The 20,027-nt window shown below is 35.6% G+C and overlaps 1 protein-coding gene across 1 annotated transcript in view; it reads left to right on the top strand.

The window, feature by feature from the left end:
• Window positions 1-20,027, top strand: part of Cerk (Ceramide kinase) — a 204,599-nt gene that overhangs the window by 165,012 nt on the left and 19,560 nt on the right. The window contains exon 9 of the mRNA XM_090390715.1: window positions 13,635-13,831. Coding sequence (XP_090246841.1) covers window positions 13,635-13,831 — 197 coding nt within the window. The remainder of the gene's footprint in view (window positions 1-13,634; window positions 13,832-20,027) is intronic.

Raw genomic sequence — 20,027 nt, 5'->3', positions numbered from 1 at the left:
CAAATGAACTGTTCCTCTCCAGATCCTTTCCTATATCATTAATGAACAAATTAAACAGCAGTGGTCCAAGAACAGATACTTGTGGCACACCACTAGTCACAGGCCGTCTTTTGGACTCTACTCCTGAATAAACTACTCTCTGATATCTCTCCATCAACCACCCACCTATCCATCCCCATATACTGCAATTTACTGATTAGAATTCCATGTGGTATCCTGTCAAAGGCCTTAGCAAGGTCCGGTAGAATCACTGTAAACCCATTACTCTTATCCAGTTCAGCCGTCACTGTGTTATAATACGAGAGCAAGTTACTGAGGCATGACCTACCCTTCACAAAACCATGCTGTCCCCGATACAGTATCCCATTTTCTTCTATCCAGTCTTGTATTTTCCTCTTGACTATTTCTCCAAGACCTTGATAATGATTCCTGTTATGCTGATTGGCCGGTAATTTTCAACAGCAGCCTTGGAACCACCTTTATGCAGCGGAACTATTTTCCCCTCTTTCCGTCTCCTTGGGACTGACCCAGACCCGAGGCTCAAATTAAACATGGTCAAGGGCACTGACAATTCTTTAGCCGCTTCACGTACGACACGAGCTGGTATACCATCCAATCCCACAGATGTATTGGCATTGAGGTTCTGTAATAGACTAGTTACCTCTACTTCATTCATCACAATTCCAGTATAAGCTGTTGGTTCTTCCATTCCTGCAATGTCACCACCTGGATGATACACTCTTACAAAGTGCTCACTCAGTAATTCCACTATATCGATTGATTCGGTTACCTCCCTACCCTCAGCATTTTTTAAGATCATTCTACCATGAACATTTTTCCTTTTACTTGCAACATATTGAAAAAACTGTTTGGGATTCTCTTTAGCCTGCATGGCCAATTTTCTTTCGTAATCCGCTTCTGCTTTTCTTACCACCTTTGTTACCATCCTGGCCTGAGCTTTATACTGTTCCTGCACCTGCTGGTCACCTTTCTCCTTAAATTCCCTCTACAATTGTTTCTTTTTTTGCAGCTCAAGCTTAATAGTGTTATTCATCCATTTAACCCCTACATGATTTATTATTCGGACTCTTGGTCAACCATTGCCTCCTGCAAACACTTCTTAACCACCTCCCATGCACTATCAACATCCAGCCCTTGCAGTTTTACATGCCATGGCACTGAGCCAAGCACACACCTAAGCTTGTCATACTTACCAGCCCGGTAATTCCACATGTACCCTGTCTTAATTATAAATTCCACTCCTTTAGCCACCTCCCAAGTCATGACCTTATGGTCACTCTCACCAATTGGTGGCAACATGGTCATGTTCGTTACAGCCACATTCTCAGTTGCAATTACTAGGTCAAGCATTCTCTGCCCACTGGTATTTTCCACTACATGCTGCCGCAGATAGTTGTCCCTTAATAACCGCATAAAATCCAATTCCTTCCTCCCACGTGCCCTCTCCTCTTTCCAGTCAATGTTACCATAATTGAAATCACCCATAATAATTACCCTCCTTCCACTCATTTCTTCTATTTGCCTATGCATACTATCCCCACCATCTATTCCATCACCTGGTCTATAGCAGCACCCAATTGTATATTTTGTTCAGCTAGATTCTATCTCACACCAAACAGCCTCAAATGTGCTCTTTTCTCTATCCTGCAGTTCAACTTCTATACTCCTTGGCTGCAACTCATCAGTTATCATCAATAACACTCCTCCCCCTTTTTATTCACCCTGTCACTCCTGAACACGCTATACCCGTCGCATTCAATCCCACTAGCTTTATCATCTTCTGTCAGCCATGTTTCACTAATACCAACAATGGCCTGGAAGTGCCAACCATGGCCAAAAACTCTTCCTTCTTGTTCCTAATTTCCTCCTGGCATTAGTGTAATGAATTGCAGAAGCCCATTTGTCTCATCCCTACTTTAATGCCTTATACTAACTATCCCATTCTGATTTGTTGTCCTTCGTACTTGCTCGGGCATAATATACTCATTCATACACTCAACTGCCTCCCTAAAGTCTGCATATCTACCCCCCCCTCTTAATAAATCTAGTTTCCCTGAGTCTGTACATCCACTTCCACATCATTCATCAACACTTTTTCAAGCCTCCGTACATCAACTCCATTCAAATGTAACCCATCCATCTTATATAAGTCCTTTTGCCCATCGAACTCATTCCACACATCCACAAATTCAACACCACTCTCCATGCATAACCCACGCATAAAGTCATTGGCAATTATGGCCCTCCTTCTAAACACTTCACTGTCATACCGCGGTAAAATACTCACCATCCTAACTCTCTCACTCTTCTCTTTTGCTACCTCAAGTAATTCCCTCACATCCTCTATCATTTCCATTTCGTCCTCTTTCAAATCATTTGTTCCTGCTACGATTATCATCTCTTTCACCCTCTGTTTTTGCACTCGAATAAATTCGCTGACGTCCTTTATGTTCGCACCCAGCTGGTACGACTTCGTTAAACTCTCAACTAGCACACCTCTTAATAGTGAATCCCCACACAGCACTCGCTCCTTCATTTTATTGACGTTTACAAACATTCTATTATTTGTTGTCACAGACTTTCGCCGGTTATTAGTCAGTACGTTCAGCACACATTTTTCCATACGCTCCAGTTGCCTTTTTGCTCTGTGTATCGCTCCATTCAAATGCGCAATTTCACTACTCGCATTTATCTCGCCATTTTCATTATCAATCAAATCATCCATTCGTTCTGTATTTCTACCTTCATTTACACATTCGACGACGCTCTCACACCTATCTGGCACTACCATGCTTCTTCTTCCAGTTATTGAATTAGTTTGTTCCAAGTAGATGCCTTTTCACTGTTTGCTCTGGTTTCCTGATTAAAAGTGGCAGTGGGGAGCTTGTCTTCAGCCAGCATGAAATTGCATCATGTGGTACATCATATGCTGTGGTTTAAGCCAATAGAGAGTATAGTTTGGTCAGCTGAGTCCCAAATTGACAGCCCATCCTCGTTTGTTCAGTACCCAGCAAATACCTCCTAATGAGTGTACCATGTGAAGGTGAGGATTGGACATCCCCAGGCTCTGTGATTCCATAAATGTGATGTGGAGGTCTCCTCCTGGTTATTTGGTTTTAATCCTTAAGCAATTCAGGTATACTTAAAGAAGAAATAGTTAGTGCAGTTAAATGAACTACCTAATGGTAAAATGGCAGGATATGATAGAATACCAGCTGAATTACTAAAAGTGATGGGGGCAGGGGGAACGCATTATTTAGCAAAAATAATATAGAATGTATATATAATATTGGCATATTACCAGAAGACTTCGTAAAATCTGTTTGCATTCCAATTTCAAAAAAGAATAATGCAGCAGAATGTAAAGATTTTAGAGCAATTATCACATGCCATGCTTCAAAAATACTATTGAAAATAATAAAAACTGTTTTTTACAATTAAATGCCATATAAGTGAATAACAAAAAAAGGATTCATCCCAGAAAAATTCAATTAATGTAATTTGTTAATTAAAATTGTTATTGAAAGATCATTAGATATATAAATAATAACATCTATGCTTCATAGTGTCAAAAAAAGCATGTGAGACTGTAAGCCATGAAAAGTTAATAGAAATATTAAAAGACATTCCAATTTGAAACAAAAGGCCTCAGAATGATAATAATAGAATTATACTAGAATCAGAAGACAAATCATAAATGAAATTAATAATGAAATGATAGATATTAAAAGAGGAGTGAGACAATGATGTATAATATACTTTTCAATATATACAGTGAAATGATAATGAAAAAATATGAAGAAATGGAAATAAAAATAATAATAGATAAAATTAACAATATTAAATTTACTGATGATTTGGTATTCATAGCTAAATCAAAAATAGAATTACAAAATGTGATTGAAATAGTAATCAGAGAGAGAATTATGGCTTAGTATTAAATATAGCTGAAAACAAGTATGGGATAATAAGCAAAAAATAAAATAAAAAATTTAAGAGTATCAGTGGGATTCATCCAAAATGGTGAAGCTTATAATTATTTAGGAGTAATAATTACAGAAGATGGAACAACAGTTATGAAAATAATAAAGAATAACTAAGGCAAAAGGAAGCATTTGGAATAATTAATTACTAATGACTTCAGGAATAATACAGAAAATTTTCATTTTATGCAAGCTTGGCAAGAACATGGAGGCATCCATGGAAGTTATTCGGGTTAAGAAATGGATGCGAGTTTTTAGATGTTTGGTTGCAGAAAATACTTGTATAAGATGAATGGCCTGCACTTGAATGGATTAGGCATCGGGAGCCTGAAAAAATTATTTATTGGTATGAAACCTAATGCAGAGAATCAGGGAAACTAGATCATCATCATTGGAGGAAAACAAAGAATGTGTGTGAAAGTTCAGGTATGGTATGCAAATGTGATAAAGATGTGACTGGCATTGGGCAAGGTTATGCATATAGTGAAGGAGTGGAACTGTACACTTTGGGTTCGGAACTTTTGGAATGTATCTTGGGGGGGGGGGGAGAAAGTTGTTCAACAGGGCCAACCACATTGCATATCTGAGTATAAGAAAAAGCCAGGTGGTAATTTGTTGTCTATACACAAATACCAGAAAGCATCAGGAACAAAGTGGTTCAGTTCATTGCTTTATTGAATGTATTGTGACCTAAGATTGTTGACATTAGTGAAACCTGGTTATCAGAATAAGATGTAACTGGTATTGAGTGTGAAGAGTAGTCTTTAGGAATGGCAAAAGATAGGTGAAGAGAGAGAGTTCTACTAATGATATCAGATGATTTGAGTCCAGTTAAGGTAGAAACACATGAATGCAGTAATGGTAATAATGCCCCATGTACAGTGGGTTTAAGGCTATCTGGTGTGAAGTGGAGACTAACAGAATACATGGTGGGGGTGTTGATACAGATCTGTAGTTCATTTGCTGGGGAAGATGAAATGCATTGCCAAATTAACCTGATGGGTTTCCATAGCTCAGTCGGTATAGACAAAGCTCTTTGGTTGGAAAGACCTGGGTTTGATTCCCATCCATGACATGAGGAACCTTTGTCTGGTCTCTTTCGACTAAAGGTGAGTTAGCCAGTCTCATATGGAAATAGAGGGTTTTTTCACCTGGAAACTCTGGTCATCTCTCAGAATAGGCAAAATGGCCCCGTGAACAAACATGGATCTATAGTCATAAAATACATACTTAATCCCTCATTAGGAGGGCTCAACCCATTCTAAGAGATGGGGGAGGAAAGTGGGGGAACCCCACATGAAATAAAAAAAAAACTGATGGGTACTAAAAGTACCATTATGGGTGAATAATTATCCAAACATTGATTGGGTAGAAGATAACTCATAAGGATGAAGCAGAATTTATTGAGTTGTTGTGAAAAAACTTTCTCAAAATTTGATCATATCTCCAGAAGAGATCTCAGTTAAGAATATGGTTATTTTTATATTTATTTATAGTTTTTTATATTATAGTTTATTGTTATATAGTGACAATGATCAGAACCGGTGCTAGGGTCTTTTCCGCATACATGCAATTTCTATCTAAGCGCTCCTGTAACGATCCAGGCATGTGTGGTTCTTTTACGATAATAAAAACATTAATTATTTGAATTTTCTTAAATAAATTTTGACAGAACAGCCAAACGTTGGTTCGCTAAATGTAACGAACCAGTGGTGTTGACGGCAGGATAATCATTAAAAACCTGAAGATTCAAAAAATTCTCAAAAGTTAAAGCAAATTTTAATAAAGCCACTTCACTTTAATCATTGAATATGAGTATAATGATACAGGGATTATAGACTTCTCACCGACCCGAATCGCTAAAAAAATTAAAATGAATTTTAATTCAAGTTAAAATTTATTTGAACTAAAGTTTAAAAAATTCTTGCATTTTATAAGTTACTAAGAATTTAGTAACTTGTAAAAATTTTTTAATAATTTATATAAGTGGAACTATCTTTTAGGAAAATAAAAGAAACTCAAGATGATAAAATAAGAAAAGAATTCAGAAATAATTAGAACATTTAATATAAGTATTCAAAAAATAACATCTTGACAGAATAACAGAAAATAAATTAAATTGCATAAATATGCTTGAAATTTTTTAAATTAAAATTTTAGGGTTTTTGATTTCATATTCACAAAATTAGAAATAATGATCTTAATGTCTAATTCCGCACATATATCATTTTCAATAGCTATTAACGCCGAACTAACAAGCCCTTTTTGTGACATACTTGTTCATAAGAAGGTTTTAATCAATTTCAACTTGGAAAAGGAACGTTCACCACTCGCTACACTAGCAGGTAAGGTTAATAGTGTTCTTAAAGGAAATGAAAAGTTAGGGAAAGATATATTATTGGACACAACAAAATTAAGAATGTCGAAAGGGTTTTGAATATTTAAATTATCCTTTCGAAAAATATCCCGGAAAGCACATAACTCGTCATATAATTAGTTCTATTGCATTTATGTCTTTATTGTCACTGTTCTTCAAGAAAATCTCTAAATCATTACAATTGTTTCGTAAATCTTCGTTATTAATTTGTAGTTATTAATCTTTTAATCTATACAAGAAATTGAAATTATCATAATATGTTTTTAGTTGTTCAAAACGTTTTATTAACGAACACATTGCAATGTCTAGAAGTGTATAAAACACATTCACTCTAAATTTATCTTCTGGCGATTGTGGCGTTTCGTCATGATGCTCGTAGTCAAATTGTCGTGTCTTCTTTGGTCGTCGAACTTTGGTACCAGTTTTAAATTCTTTTTCTATATCCACTTCTTCACTCAGTTCTTTTGTCGTTTTTGGAACGTCTTTAAAATTTGTATCTGATCAATATTCTGTTAGGAATATTTTTAAGTTTTTGATAGATTCTAAAGCAAGTGTAATGTTCATATTTTTGTCTTGAAGCATTTTACTTGCAGGGTTTATTATGTTAAGTAAATCATGCCAAGTTATAAGAGAGCAAATAAATTTGTAGTCCTTTATTTTAGCACATAATGTTTGTGCTTCATGCTGAGTTTCTTTATTAAAATTTCAAAAAGTGCATCGTAAATTTCTCCTAACTGATATCGTAGAATGCGGATTGCATTAATTTTACTCTCCCATTGCGTTTCTGATGGCTGTTTCAATGTTAATTTTTTTACGAACTTTAAAGGGATTGCCCAACTTTTGTAACAGAATGAAAAGAAATTGTATATTTCTTGTATAATTGCAAAGAAACTAATTGTATCTGCATTCACTTTGGCTGCATCGTTAATGATTAGAGTATGAGTAGCATGGCACATAAAAAACTCAAGGATTTTTGTTCAAAAGCAAATTTTGGAGCCCATATTTTTTCTCTTTCATATTTGCCTCATTGTCATGCCCTTGACCTTGCATGTCTTCAATGGGAATGTTCTATTTTTCCAGTTGTTCCATTATTGTTGCACATAAACCACGTCCTGTGGAATCTGATATATCTGCAAAACCTAAAAAGTTTTCCCTGATCTTGACAATTCCATTGTCACAGGAAACAAATCGAATAATAATGGTCATTTGTTCTGTTTTACTCACATCAGGTGTGCAGTTTAAAATTATGGAATGATATTTAAATTTTCGAATTGATAATAAAATTGTATCCCTGATTGCGTTACTTAAAGTTTCCAATATTTCATTTTGACTGTCTTTACTCAAATAGTGTACTCTATTGTTTCATTGTAGGGCCCTTTCAACATGATTTTCCATAACGGGATCAAACTTCGCAAATAGTTAAACTAATTTTTAAAAAATGCCATTATTCCTTTCATATAATTTATCAGATGATTCGCAAAAAGCTAAAATTTTGGCTACCAAGTAATTTTATAATTTCAATCAAGCATTCTAAAGCACTCGTCAAATGTTTCTTTTCCATTTCATATATGCTTTGAGTCTGGACATCAATAGTAGTTTCGTTTTATAAATTTTTATCAAGTTCTTTCCATTTTAAGACATTTTTCATGTGAGTTAAGCTAGTCTCATGTCTATGCAAAGTTGAACTTACATTTCTCCAATTGTTATAACCTTCTACAAGACTACTTGATTCAGTAGGTGCAAAAAGTTTGCAACAAAAGCAAAAAATAGAATTTAAAGTTTCGGAATAAATGAGCCATGTTCTTGGCACGAGCTCCCCGTTTTCCATTTTTCTATTATAATACGTGTCGCCAGATTTACGACCATATGTATTTCTGGGATATATTATATTTTTCTTTTGAACAGGCCCCATTTCAATTAAAACAACTTGTAATTTTTCATCAGTATTTACTCATTCACCTGGATCTTCTAAATTTACAGAGACTAACAATGTGTTAGTTCATGCAAACTGATTTCTGATGTATCGAGTTGGTTACAGTCTGTATCAGAATATTTTATTAAATTTATTAAGAGCCCCAGTTTGTTTCTTAATATCTGCTTCTTTCGCAGCATGATGCTTACGATTTTGTGCACCGGATAACTTTTTTTTAATTTTTGATTCCATTTCTGTTTTATACCCACAAGAAATTATTACACAACATGACACAGAGATGAAATAATAGTCCGCACTGCGCTACTATCAGTAGCCTACTTAAATGCTTGCCTGAGAGCAGGCAAGCATTTAGCCTGCTCTCACTGCAAAATTGTAAACAGCCGGCTGATCAAAGAGGCGTCAATATACTTTTTTTTTTTTATTCGGTGTATCCGGCCTTATTTATTTTAATATTGATCATTCTAAGAATGATCAACATTAAATGTTTTGTTTTTATGATAAAAATTTTATTTCTTAAAAATGAACTTATGAACCGTACCCCAGTGCTGCCCCCCTTCGTAGCAGCGCCCGCATGCTCTGCATGCCCGCTTCCGCTGGTCCTGACAGTGATCATATTGTATTCTGGGAAGTAGCTAATTTTACAGATGTTCCAATCAGGACAGGTTACATGCTGAACTACAATGCTAGAATTTATGACCTTTGTCCTGTAGTATCATTTACTGAATGGGGAAAGATATCAACATTGTATGGGAATCTTTGGGAAAGTTAAATGAGGCAGTATCTGTATCAAAATGAATATGATTAACCTTATTAAACAAGAGATCCATAAGAAGATGTGGAAGGAATATTATTATTATTACATCACAGCTCCAGGGAGTGCAAAGACTCATCGAGGGAAGGCATCTACTCTACAACTCTTCATCTCACGACTCCACCAACCTTCATCATCTAACACCAATGCCATCTACCGTCGACTACCACCACTAGTACTTTCACAGACAATCACAAATATCCATGCCCACAGCGGGATTTGAACCCGCAGCCTTTTGGCTGGAGAGCGGATACACTAACCACTCGGCCAACCAGTCCGGCAGTCCAAAATTCTTTTGGACTGCCAGCCTGGTTAGCCGAGTAAAGAAAGAAAGAATTTCTTTTGGACTGCTAAAAGCAGTCCAAAAGAATTTTATTGTTATGCTGCAAGTAAAAAGAAAAAATGAAACTGGAAGAATAACTACCGAATGCAGATGGCACTGTAGTATCAGAAACTAATGAGATCGTTCAATTAATGAATGCTCACTTGCTAAGATATATCAACCAGGTGTATGTAACATGATGCACAGTGCTATTATGTGAAAGGAGTTATGAAATATATTAAGTGCGGGCCAGAAAAGTTATGAGTGTTGTGCAGAAAACTAAATCAGAGTATGAAAATAAATTGGCTATGCAGGCTAAAAGCAGTCCAAAAGAATTTTATTGTTATGCTGCAAGTAAAAGAAAAAAAATGAAACTGGAAGAATAACTACTGAATGCAGATATCATGTAGTATCAGAAACTAATGAGATCATTCAATTAATGATGCGCACTTTGCTAAAATATATCAGCCAGGTGTATGTAACATGATGCACAGTGCTATTACTTTACTATATTGGATGAAGAGATAGAGGTGCATTAGAACGAGGTTAAAGAACTGTTGTGAAATCTGGGTAAGAATTCAGCAACAGGGACAAATGAAATGTCAGCATGTATGCTAATAGCATGTTCAGTCAAATTGGCTAGGCCTTTGACATGTTTGTATAACTTGAGTCTCAGCTCAGAAAAGATACCACAGGAATGGAAAGTATGTATGATAGTTCCATTGTAGAAGAGTGGTGCAAAAACCAATGTGTCTAACAACTGACCTATCAGTATATCTCTGGAAGGTTGCGTTTTAGCAATTTGATCATATTTTATAATAACACTAATGCTGAATTGGATAAAGGAAATGGATACACTATGACACTGTTGGATTTTGCTGAGGCATTTGATGGGATACCACATGAAAGGCTGCTGCATAAACTGGAGAATATGGGTTTAGAATATAAGCTTTTGACTTGGATAAATGGTGATTTTATGTGACCAGTGGTGTACCCCAAGTTTCAGTCCTTGGACCATTGTTATTCAAACTATATATTAATGACATTGAGAAGGATCATGTCTCCCATAAGGTCCATGCTAGGCTCGTAAATGCTGGCGAGTGTATTCCCATAAGCTCTCTGGTCAAATTTTGCATGAAACTTTCATAGCTTCTGCATTTGGCTTTGAAATAATGCTAGATTTAATATCCACTTAATTTATATAATTTTGCATTGCCAAAATGAAGCATTTTGGCTGTTTATTTTAGTAAATACTTTACACACTGACCAAGAGTTTGCTTACAAAAAATATACCTCTCCGACACTTTGAGATCATTAGTACTGAATGAGAATTTTTGCTCTTTTAAGGTTTCTGCCTGGTCTCTGAGGAGAACCAACCAGTTCAAAACAGCTGTCAGCCCAATGAAACCTTATCAAAATGGACCAATAGAAGGCAAATATATGGATGCTTGGGCAAACAATTTTCTTTTTTACAAAAAAAAATAAATAAATGAAAAATGTAATCTGAGTTTTCAGTTTTTAATCTTCAATAGCTGATGGTTAGATAATATGGAAACCCTGCTCTAGAGGCCAGATTGTGTCAGAAAGTGTTTCAGTTAAAGACGTACCTATTCTTCCTCTGGTTGGTGACAGTGATCATGTGGTACTCACTTGGGAAGTGGCTAAGTTTATGAATGTCCCATTCAAGAAATGTTACATGCTGAACTACAAAGCAGGAAATTATGACCAACTGGAGGAGTACACTGAGTTCGGTGCAATGGTAACGGTTGCTGGATGAGAAGGTCGACTGTGTACGGGAAGCATTTAAAAAAATACTTAAATGATGCAATATCAGAATGTGTCCTTAGAGTTGAAAGAATAAATAGGATAGGAGTGAAATGGATGTGTAATCTTATCAAGCAAGAGATTTGTAAGAAAAGGATGATGTGGAAGTTATACCATGTGCATAAGGATGATGTCCGTTATGAAAATTATAAACAGCAGGCCAGAAGAGTCACAACTGTTGTACAGAAAACTAAGTTGTTGCAAGTAAAAGAAAGAATAACTTTACTGAATGCAGATGGTGTTGAAGGTGACAGATGCAGAAGAGGTTGTTCAATTAATGAGTGTCCATTTTGCTAACAGCTATCAATCAGGTGTATGCAACATTGAGTTCACTGTTACTTCTTCACTGAATGAAGAAATTCAGGTGTATGAGGAGAAGTACTAGAGCTGTTGCACAAACTAAATAAGAGCTCACCAATAGGAGCTGATGGGATATCAGCATGAGTGCTAAAAGAGTGTTCAGCTGAACTGGCTATTCCTTTAACCAGACTATATAATTTGAGTCTCAGAACATGGAAGATTCCATAAGAGTGGAAAGAATGCATGGTATGCACAAGAGTGGTGAAAAGACCAATGTATCCAACTATCGACCAATCAGTATCTCAGGAGTGGTGGTGAAGATTTTGGAAAAATTGTTTAGGGTTCACATTCAGAAATGGGTTAACAGTGAATCTCTACTTTGCAATGAACAACATGGGTTTACTAAGGGAAGGTCATGTTTTAGCAACTTGCTCACATTCTATAATAATGTTACTATATAATAATGTTACCATTGAACTAGATAGGGGGAATAGATACACCATAGATATATTTTTTTATTTTGCTAATGCTTTTGACAGAATACGGCATGGAAGATTGGTGCATAAATTGGAGAATATGGGTTTGGGTTATAGAATATTAGCAGGGATAAGAGGATGGCTGACTGACAGATATCAAAAAAGTGGTATACGGGGATGGGGTGAGTCTGCAAAATTTAAGGTAACCAGTGGTGTACCACAACAATCAGCCCTTGATTTGTCTGTTATTCAGTCTGTACATTAATGACATTGGGAAGGATTTGACATGACATACAGCTGTTTGCTGATGATGCAAAGATAATTAGGGTAATCGGGAATGCAGCTGATGCAGTACTTGCCAAATGATTTGACTAGGCTGGAATTGTGGGCATGGGAAAATAGATAACAGTTTAATGTCAGTAAATGTAAAGTAATTTTGCTGTGATTAGAAATCGAATGTCATATTATATTGATGGGATTATGCTAGAAGAAACCGACCAGGCTAAGGATCTTGGAGTGTTAGTAGATAGGAAGTTGAAGTTCAGGAACCATGTAGGAAAGATTGCAAATACAACTCAAAAGATAATTGCAATGTTGAAACAAACTTTGACATGTAAAAATAAGGATATCATTTTGTGTCTTTACAAGGCCTTGATACGACCTCACTTGGACTATTGTGCACGGGTCTGGTCTCCTGGTTTCTGTTGTGATTCTGATACAGTGAAGAGAGTGGAAAGGAGAGTGTTAAAAATAACATCAGGATTGTGAATACATTATGCAGTCAGATTGAGAATTTGTAGACTGCAGACACTAACAAAGAGGAGAAAGAGTGGTGATATGATTGAGGCTTACAGACTCCTGAAAGGGTCATACAGGATTTCACTTGATGGAATTTTTCACTTTATGGAGGATGGGGAAAGGACATGAAGGCATCCTTGGAAGCTGAGAATGAATGCTGCTAAGAAGGGAGTGAGATCTAAATTTTTCTCTCATAGAGTGGAGTGTGATCAGAATGGATTGCCATTGGATGTTGCATATGCAAGTAGTGTGAATGAATTCAAGAAGTATTGAATTCAAGTATGATAGCTGATGCATGTAATATGTGGCCTCCCTCAATGAGTCCCTTACTCCCTGGAGGTATCTTTTAATAATAATAAGCAGGATGGTGGTGGTGGTCTTCATGAAAATTATGTCACCTAAAGACTTTAACAGACATTCCCACCACTGTGGGATTGAAGCCCATGGCATATTAGAGAGCAGAAACATTATCCACTCTGCTAACTAGACTAGCATTGTTAGTCAACTGTGTAACAACATAAAAAGCTGGCAAGTACCATAGCTATGTTGTTATTAGCTTATATGATGATTTATGTAACATATCTTGCTACTATACAAAACTACTCTATAGTTTACATTATACTGCAATATTCATATTTCAGAATTAATTACCATCAAATTCATTAACTTCCATTCATTGTTATGTTATCTGAAGCAACTATAGTATTTTGGACAATGTAATAATCTACACATTTATGTCTTGTGTGTATTGCTGAGAGAATCATATTTATAACTTACTAATTTCTGTAGGTTGGATTACTGTACGTGGTCAGTTTGTTGCCATTAATGTAGCTACCATGAGTTGTAGCTGTGGAATGACAAAAGAAGGAATCTCACCCTCTGCTCATCTTGGTAATGGCTGTAGTGATATTGTTTTAGTGTCTCGTTGTTCTCGTCTGAATTATCTGCGTTATCTTTTTAGGACTGCCTTCCACAATCAGAGTCCAGTAAGTAATAATACTTCAAAGCAGTAAGTGTGTCAATCATCATGTGATTGGCATAATTAATCCTCTGTGTTTCATTTTCAAAAAATTATAATTGTTGAAATTTTAGCATTAAGTATTTTTCCTATTATTAAATTCTTTGAAATTTGGTACTTTATGAAAATGTATAGGAATAGTGTTATTTCTAATAATAAAGGTGTTTAATTTTTTATTATGTTTTTTAATTTTTAAAATGTATTTAATGTTTTAATAAATGTGTTTTATTTCTAATAAACGTGTAAACCATTTCATGTTTGTTGGATGAGTGATTAATTTGAACCCCACTCTCCAGCAAGTGGGGTTCAAATCCTGCCATGGAAATGGATGCTTGTGAATGCCTTTAAAAGGTGGAAGATGAATTTTTCATGGTGTGAGACCACTCTGCTCATTGGAAACCTGAAATCGCCTTATAGTTCCATGTTTGGTCTCTAGAGAAAGATTTCCAAATTGTTTAAAAAAAATTTAAATGCAAAAAACATAGATAAAATAAAAAATCCTTAGCTCATCCACACTACTAGGTATTTTATAGGTTTACCTTTCATGGTAACAAAGGGTAACAAAAAAAAAGTGTAATCATATAAATTATTTATATAGAATTCCTCAAAATATTAACAAAATTATGCTGATTACTTGAAATATGAATTGTATAAATTATTTCATGACAATATTTAGAACATATCTCCTTGTATCATTCTCAGAGTAGGCTTTTATCTCTGCGCTTTGACAGAGCTGCATTTTGTCCATTTAAATTAAAATAACATGTTTATTTTTTTAACTCTGGATTTATCTTCTTGCAGTGAAAAGGTCTACCAAATTTAAATTGTAATTTTATATATATATATATATATATAATATTCAGGTGACAAACTGAACAGTTTTGAGGAAAGCAGTCATAGTCATTTGTTCTGAAACTTATGAGATGCTTGTTACTATGTAATTGGGAATCAAGAATTTATTTTTTTTTTAAATTTTACTATAGCTATGTTATGGTGAAATAGACATTTAAATTAAATGTGATTCTGGTAATAATATTTTATGATCAAGAATTTTAAATGTGGAGGATTTATGAATTGACAGTGCTATATTGAAATGTTAACAGAATCATTGCTATAATACAGGGGTGGCCATAACATGGCTTGCAAGCCACATGCGACTCACATCCATGTCACGTGGCTCTTCACAATCTACCAGGAAAAAAATAAACAAAAAGAGGAGACAACAAAGAGAGAGAGAGAAAAAAACATGGTTAATAAAAAGATTTAATTCGAAACACATTAAATGAAGTTTACTTTGAACAACTAGAATAATTTTAAAGTTGAAACATAACATAAGCCAGCCTGGTTGGCCGAGTGGTTAGCGTATCCGCTCTCCAGACAAAGGGCTGCAGGTTCGAATCCCGCCGTGGGCATGGATGTTTGTGATTGTCTCTGAAAATAGTAGTGGTGATGGTGGACAGCAGATGGTGTTGGTGTAGATGAGGCGGTTTGTGGATGAGGTTGAGTGGTGGAGACGGAGAGTTGTACAGTAAGTGCCCTCCCTCGATAAGTCTTTGGACTCCCTGGAGGTGTCAAATAATAATAATAATCATTTTATATTAGTTCCACGATTCCTTTTTCGGAATATACTATTAATTTTCCTCCGACTGTCACATAAAAAAACTTAAGTTCCTCTGAACCTAAATATCTGCCGGCCTGTGTTCTAAATTCCTTCCGAACGCTCTCTTGTTTACAGCCGCTACTCAGATACCGAATGCTTTCCTTGTCAGCTGTCAATCACACATCAAACCTCTCGGCAAGAATGCGCACTCCGTAGCAAGCGAGAAACTAAGTACTGTATAATGGCTGACACGTTGTCTTCGTTAGTGACAAGAGAATGTCCTCATAAAACACAACTTTTGATCATTTTAAATTACAATAAAATTCTTGTAAGTAATACAAATATCAAATCTGGTAAGTACATCAATTTTTTGACTTCTTTACACATCATTTTTGACAAAACAATTTCAATAACGGGCACATCGCAAGTGCTGACAATGCGTGTTATGAAACTAAACATAAACATTTTAACATAAACAATTTTAACAATGATTATTTTTACCCCCCCCCCCCTTTCCTTGTTGCCTGAGATAGTTATCTCTCAAGAACTCGAGAAATTCATTTTCCTTATTCCCAGTGCTTTTTTTCTGGCGGTACGCAGTACTGGCACCTTTTTTCTTAAGGTTTTAAAAATTTGTGATTTATTGACAGCAAAATGTATTATAAATATTCCGGTAGATGGTACTGTGTTCACTAATTGAATTTTCAGTTTTGATTAATCATAAATTGGTATCCTGCTTTCCTGTTTCATAGGTTGGTACGTAACTAGAAATAGGAAGTTGTGTTCACTTCCACTTGCTTCCAATATCAGCTTACGAGTTCTATATTCACTCTGCAACAGGCAGGTGTTCACATGAGTTTTGAATTAATCTAAGTTAAATCAGTGCAGTCATTGTTCAAAATGGGTAAAATCAGTTGTTGCTTTATGCCAATGAGTAAAAAAAGGAAGGCAGAAATTGTTGAATCTACTTGTGATCCTGTAAAAAAGAAAACTAGCACCGAAAATACACTGAAGAGGATCACGAAACCAAGACCAAAGATCCAAATGGTCAAAAGGAAGCAGATTCTGATAATGATTGGCATCATTATCATTTTTCAGAAAAATGACTTCTGTGAGAGAAAAACGAGTGGCCGTATGTCAAGAATAAAATGTTGGGCTGTAAAGTCTGGCATGATGTCGGAAGTCTTGCTGTCGATAAATGCATGGGAACGAAAATTTCAGCGGAGTGGGCAAATGGTAAAATCAGTCATTTTGGAGAATCTCACAAATAACTGTTCATGTCATTAAGAAAAAAAGATTTATGATCATAAGGAGAGTGCAGCGCACAAAGCATGCCAAAAAATAAAATAAAAACTGAAGCAAAAAACGAAACATTAGAGAAAGTTTTCCTAAATACTTTGTCTCATAATAGAGATGTAACAGGAAAAGTGTTTCAAACCGCTCACAAAGTTGCAAGGGGAAATCAATCATTTAACAACTTTGAAGACGAAATAAATTTACAGAAACTTAATGGCTTGGACACGGGATGTATTCTTCATTCTGCAAATGCTTGCATTAACATTGTGAGCCATATCGGAAATGAAATGAGAAAAAAAACATCATTAGACAATATAGTGAAATCCAAGAACAAAACATTGTTACTTATTGATGAATCGACAACTGTGAGTAATATAACAACTTTGATTGTTATTGTTTGTGTAGTTCTTCCTGAAGTTTTGGCTCCTGTGAGTCTTTTCCTAGATTTGATCGAATTATCAGATGTAACTGCTAGAGGAACTCTATAATTAGTCATGGGACTGAACCAGATGGTGATGCATTTAGGAGCCTTCCTTATCAGCTGGTGCATAATCTTACTACATCTGTGCTGGGCTAGATCTTGCATTATGCAGCCTGGATGGAGGCTGTATAATGTTATGTGATGAGCACTGTCAAAGGCATATTATGGCATGGAGACTGGATGCTCTGTATAGGTGACATGTCTAAGAGCCTACTCCTTGTTTAGTATGTTCCCCTACTCTTTTTTCTTTTCAATTTGAAATACTAACATGACAGTAAACCTTAATAAATATAGTGTGACTGAAGTTAAAAACAACCCTTCCTCAGAAAATCATACAAAAGAAAACTTCTGCCAATCTCACTTAACCAGTATTCACAATATAAACAAAAATGTAAATGATATGCACAATTATGTGTGGACATCCAGAGCTGATCAGTTTTTAATTTGAACCCCAAAACTCTGACACATCAACCACTGCCCATCTTAACTGTTCACACCACTTCCTGTATGATTCTTTCCACCACAGGGTTTGTATGATCCAATATTCCTTACCAAAGGATGCCTAATATTGAATCTCCCCTTTTGGGCTTTCTGTAGCTTAAGATTTCCTTGCCTCACTATTTATCATTCGTCTGTTGGCTCTACCCTTTCCCCAATTCTAAAAATCATTCTGACTTCTTTTAATTCTTATCTTGGAAGCTTGATTTCCTGCAATCTAAATTCCACGGAATCATCTTAATGACTTAGATATCAACAATTCCCACTGCCTCCCTTTTCCCAGTTCCATTACTGCCTAGATTTGGCTCCATCAGACTTCTGGTTATTTCCTGAATTGAAGACTCCTGAAAGGTATTCATATTTAAAATGATGACAAGAGATTAAGCAGAGGTGCAAAAATGATTCTGGAAACAACCTGAAGAGGTTTTTATATTACATGTCTTTGAAAAACTTGTTGCACAGCAGAAAAAACGTTTGAAGGTTAGAGGAAAGATTATGTTGAGAACTAATGTAGTAAAATAAACTGCAAATGCCAATATTTTGTAGAATGTTTTTTCCACTTGGTTATAAATTAAATTAAAAACGCCAAGAAATTATATTTTTGTTTCATCCTTTATCATAGTGTAAGTAAAAAAACTTGGAATGTGAAGTTTCTTCATGACTAGGCTACTTGTATATGGAGGCCAGTGACGTCACGTTAATCACATTAATATCCGATAATGCAAAGTACACATCCTTTGGGGGTATGTAATGCTATGCATTATGGGAAGGGCCACCAGCAAGACTGGTTTCAAACTTTATTGAGGTATTATCAGTGGGAGCCAGACCCAGAAGAAATACTGAGGTTGAAGTAATGCAGAAGTCATATATATCCCATCAATATTAATGAAAAGGTGTAACACTTTATTATTAAATGATGAAACAAGAATATAATTTCTTGAAATTTTCAATTTAATTTATGGTTAAGTGAAAAAACTTTCTACAACTAGCTCTAATCCAGAGTATTTAATAATAAATGTGTTATACCTTCTCACTACTTGTATGTGGGATATATATGACTTATGCATTACTTCAACCTTGGTATTGCTTCTGGGTGTAGTTCCCACTGATAGCAGGCATCCTTCTAGGGGAGTAGAGCAGTTCTACCTTGGTCAGAGGTTTTGCCTTCCACTGTTGAGTTTCCTGACCTGGAGTAATTCAGATCAGGAGTAATGATCTGAATTAATTTAGTAGTGATTTAATTTATGGTTAGTGAAAAAACTTTCTACAACTAGCTCTAATCCAGAGTAATTTTTAAATACTCTAAAGTACAGGTAACCCCCGTATAACACGGTACTTATACAATGTGGTCTACAAATTGTAGTAACCCTTTATCTTTCATATATTTTTCATCGCATGACTTAAAAATTAAATTTTATCTATGTTAAATTTGTGTCTGCCCATATCCCACATTAGTTATAAGTAGCGAATTTATATTAGGGAAATTACCCTTTAGCACGCATGTACGTGCTAAAGGGTAATATTATTGTCTTCGTTTTCTGCCAGGAAAGCGCATTAAACATAAGTGTGTTAATCTCAAACTGAGCACTTTATTTTAAATACAATATGCATGTAAAAGGTAAGTTAAAAGGTAGGTTACATACAATATGTAATGCTTTTTTATGTAAAAATTTATTTTCATAATAATGGCCACTTAGATTGGCAAAATTTTGCGATATGGTTGAAAATGAAATTAGTGAATTAATTAATGGGAAAACAGATTTAAATGAGAAGGAACTGGTACCATTAATAGATGACGTCGAACCAAATGGTGGGGAAAATTCTGCCGAAGATTCTGATTGCGATGAGTCTGTTAATGAAATTAGCAGAAGGATTGAGCTTGGCAAGAAAGTTAGGAAATTATTTTATGGATAATAATCCCTCAATGGAACGCTCTTCACGAGACAATTGGATATTTGTTTAGCTCCATATCATGAACTTAATAAGCCTGTGTAGCTCAGTGGATGTGGCGTTTGCACACCACGGCGTTTGGCCGCACGAAGGAAGACTTGGTTTTGAGTCTAAAGAAATTTTTCTCAGCCTTTTTTCGACCAGTTCCTGAGTTAGTCGATCTCTGGCACAGGCAAGCGGGTTTTTTCTCCCGGAAACTCGGGTTTTCATCCTGGAAACTCGAGAAAATCGACTGTAGAACCCACATTATTTCAGACATTAAATACTAGTGTTAGGGTTAGGGACCACGAGATGGCAGCACCTGTAGAGCTGTCTCTCTTCACTGCGTGATGCTTAATT

The sequence above is a fragment of the Typopeltis vanoorti genome, chromosome 3 (assembly GCF_054136105.1).
Source record: "Typopeltis vanoorti isolate ZY-2024b chromosome 3, IOZ_Tvanoo_1.0, whole genome shotgun sequence".
NCBI classification, from domain to species: Eukaryota; Metazoa; Arthropoda; class Arachnida; order Uropygi; family Thelyphonidae; genus Typopeltis; species Typopeltis vanoorti.
This window is presented reverse-complemented; position numbering and strand designations above follow the sequence as displayed.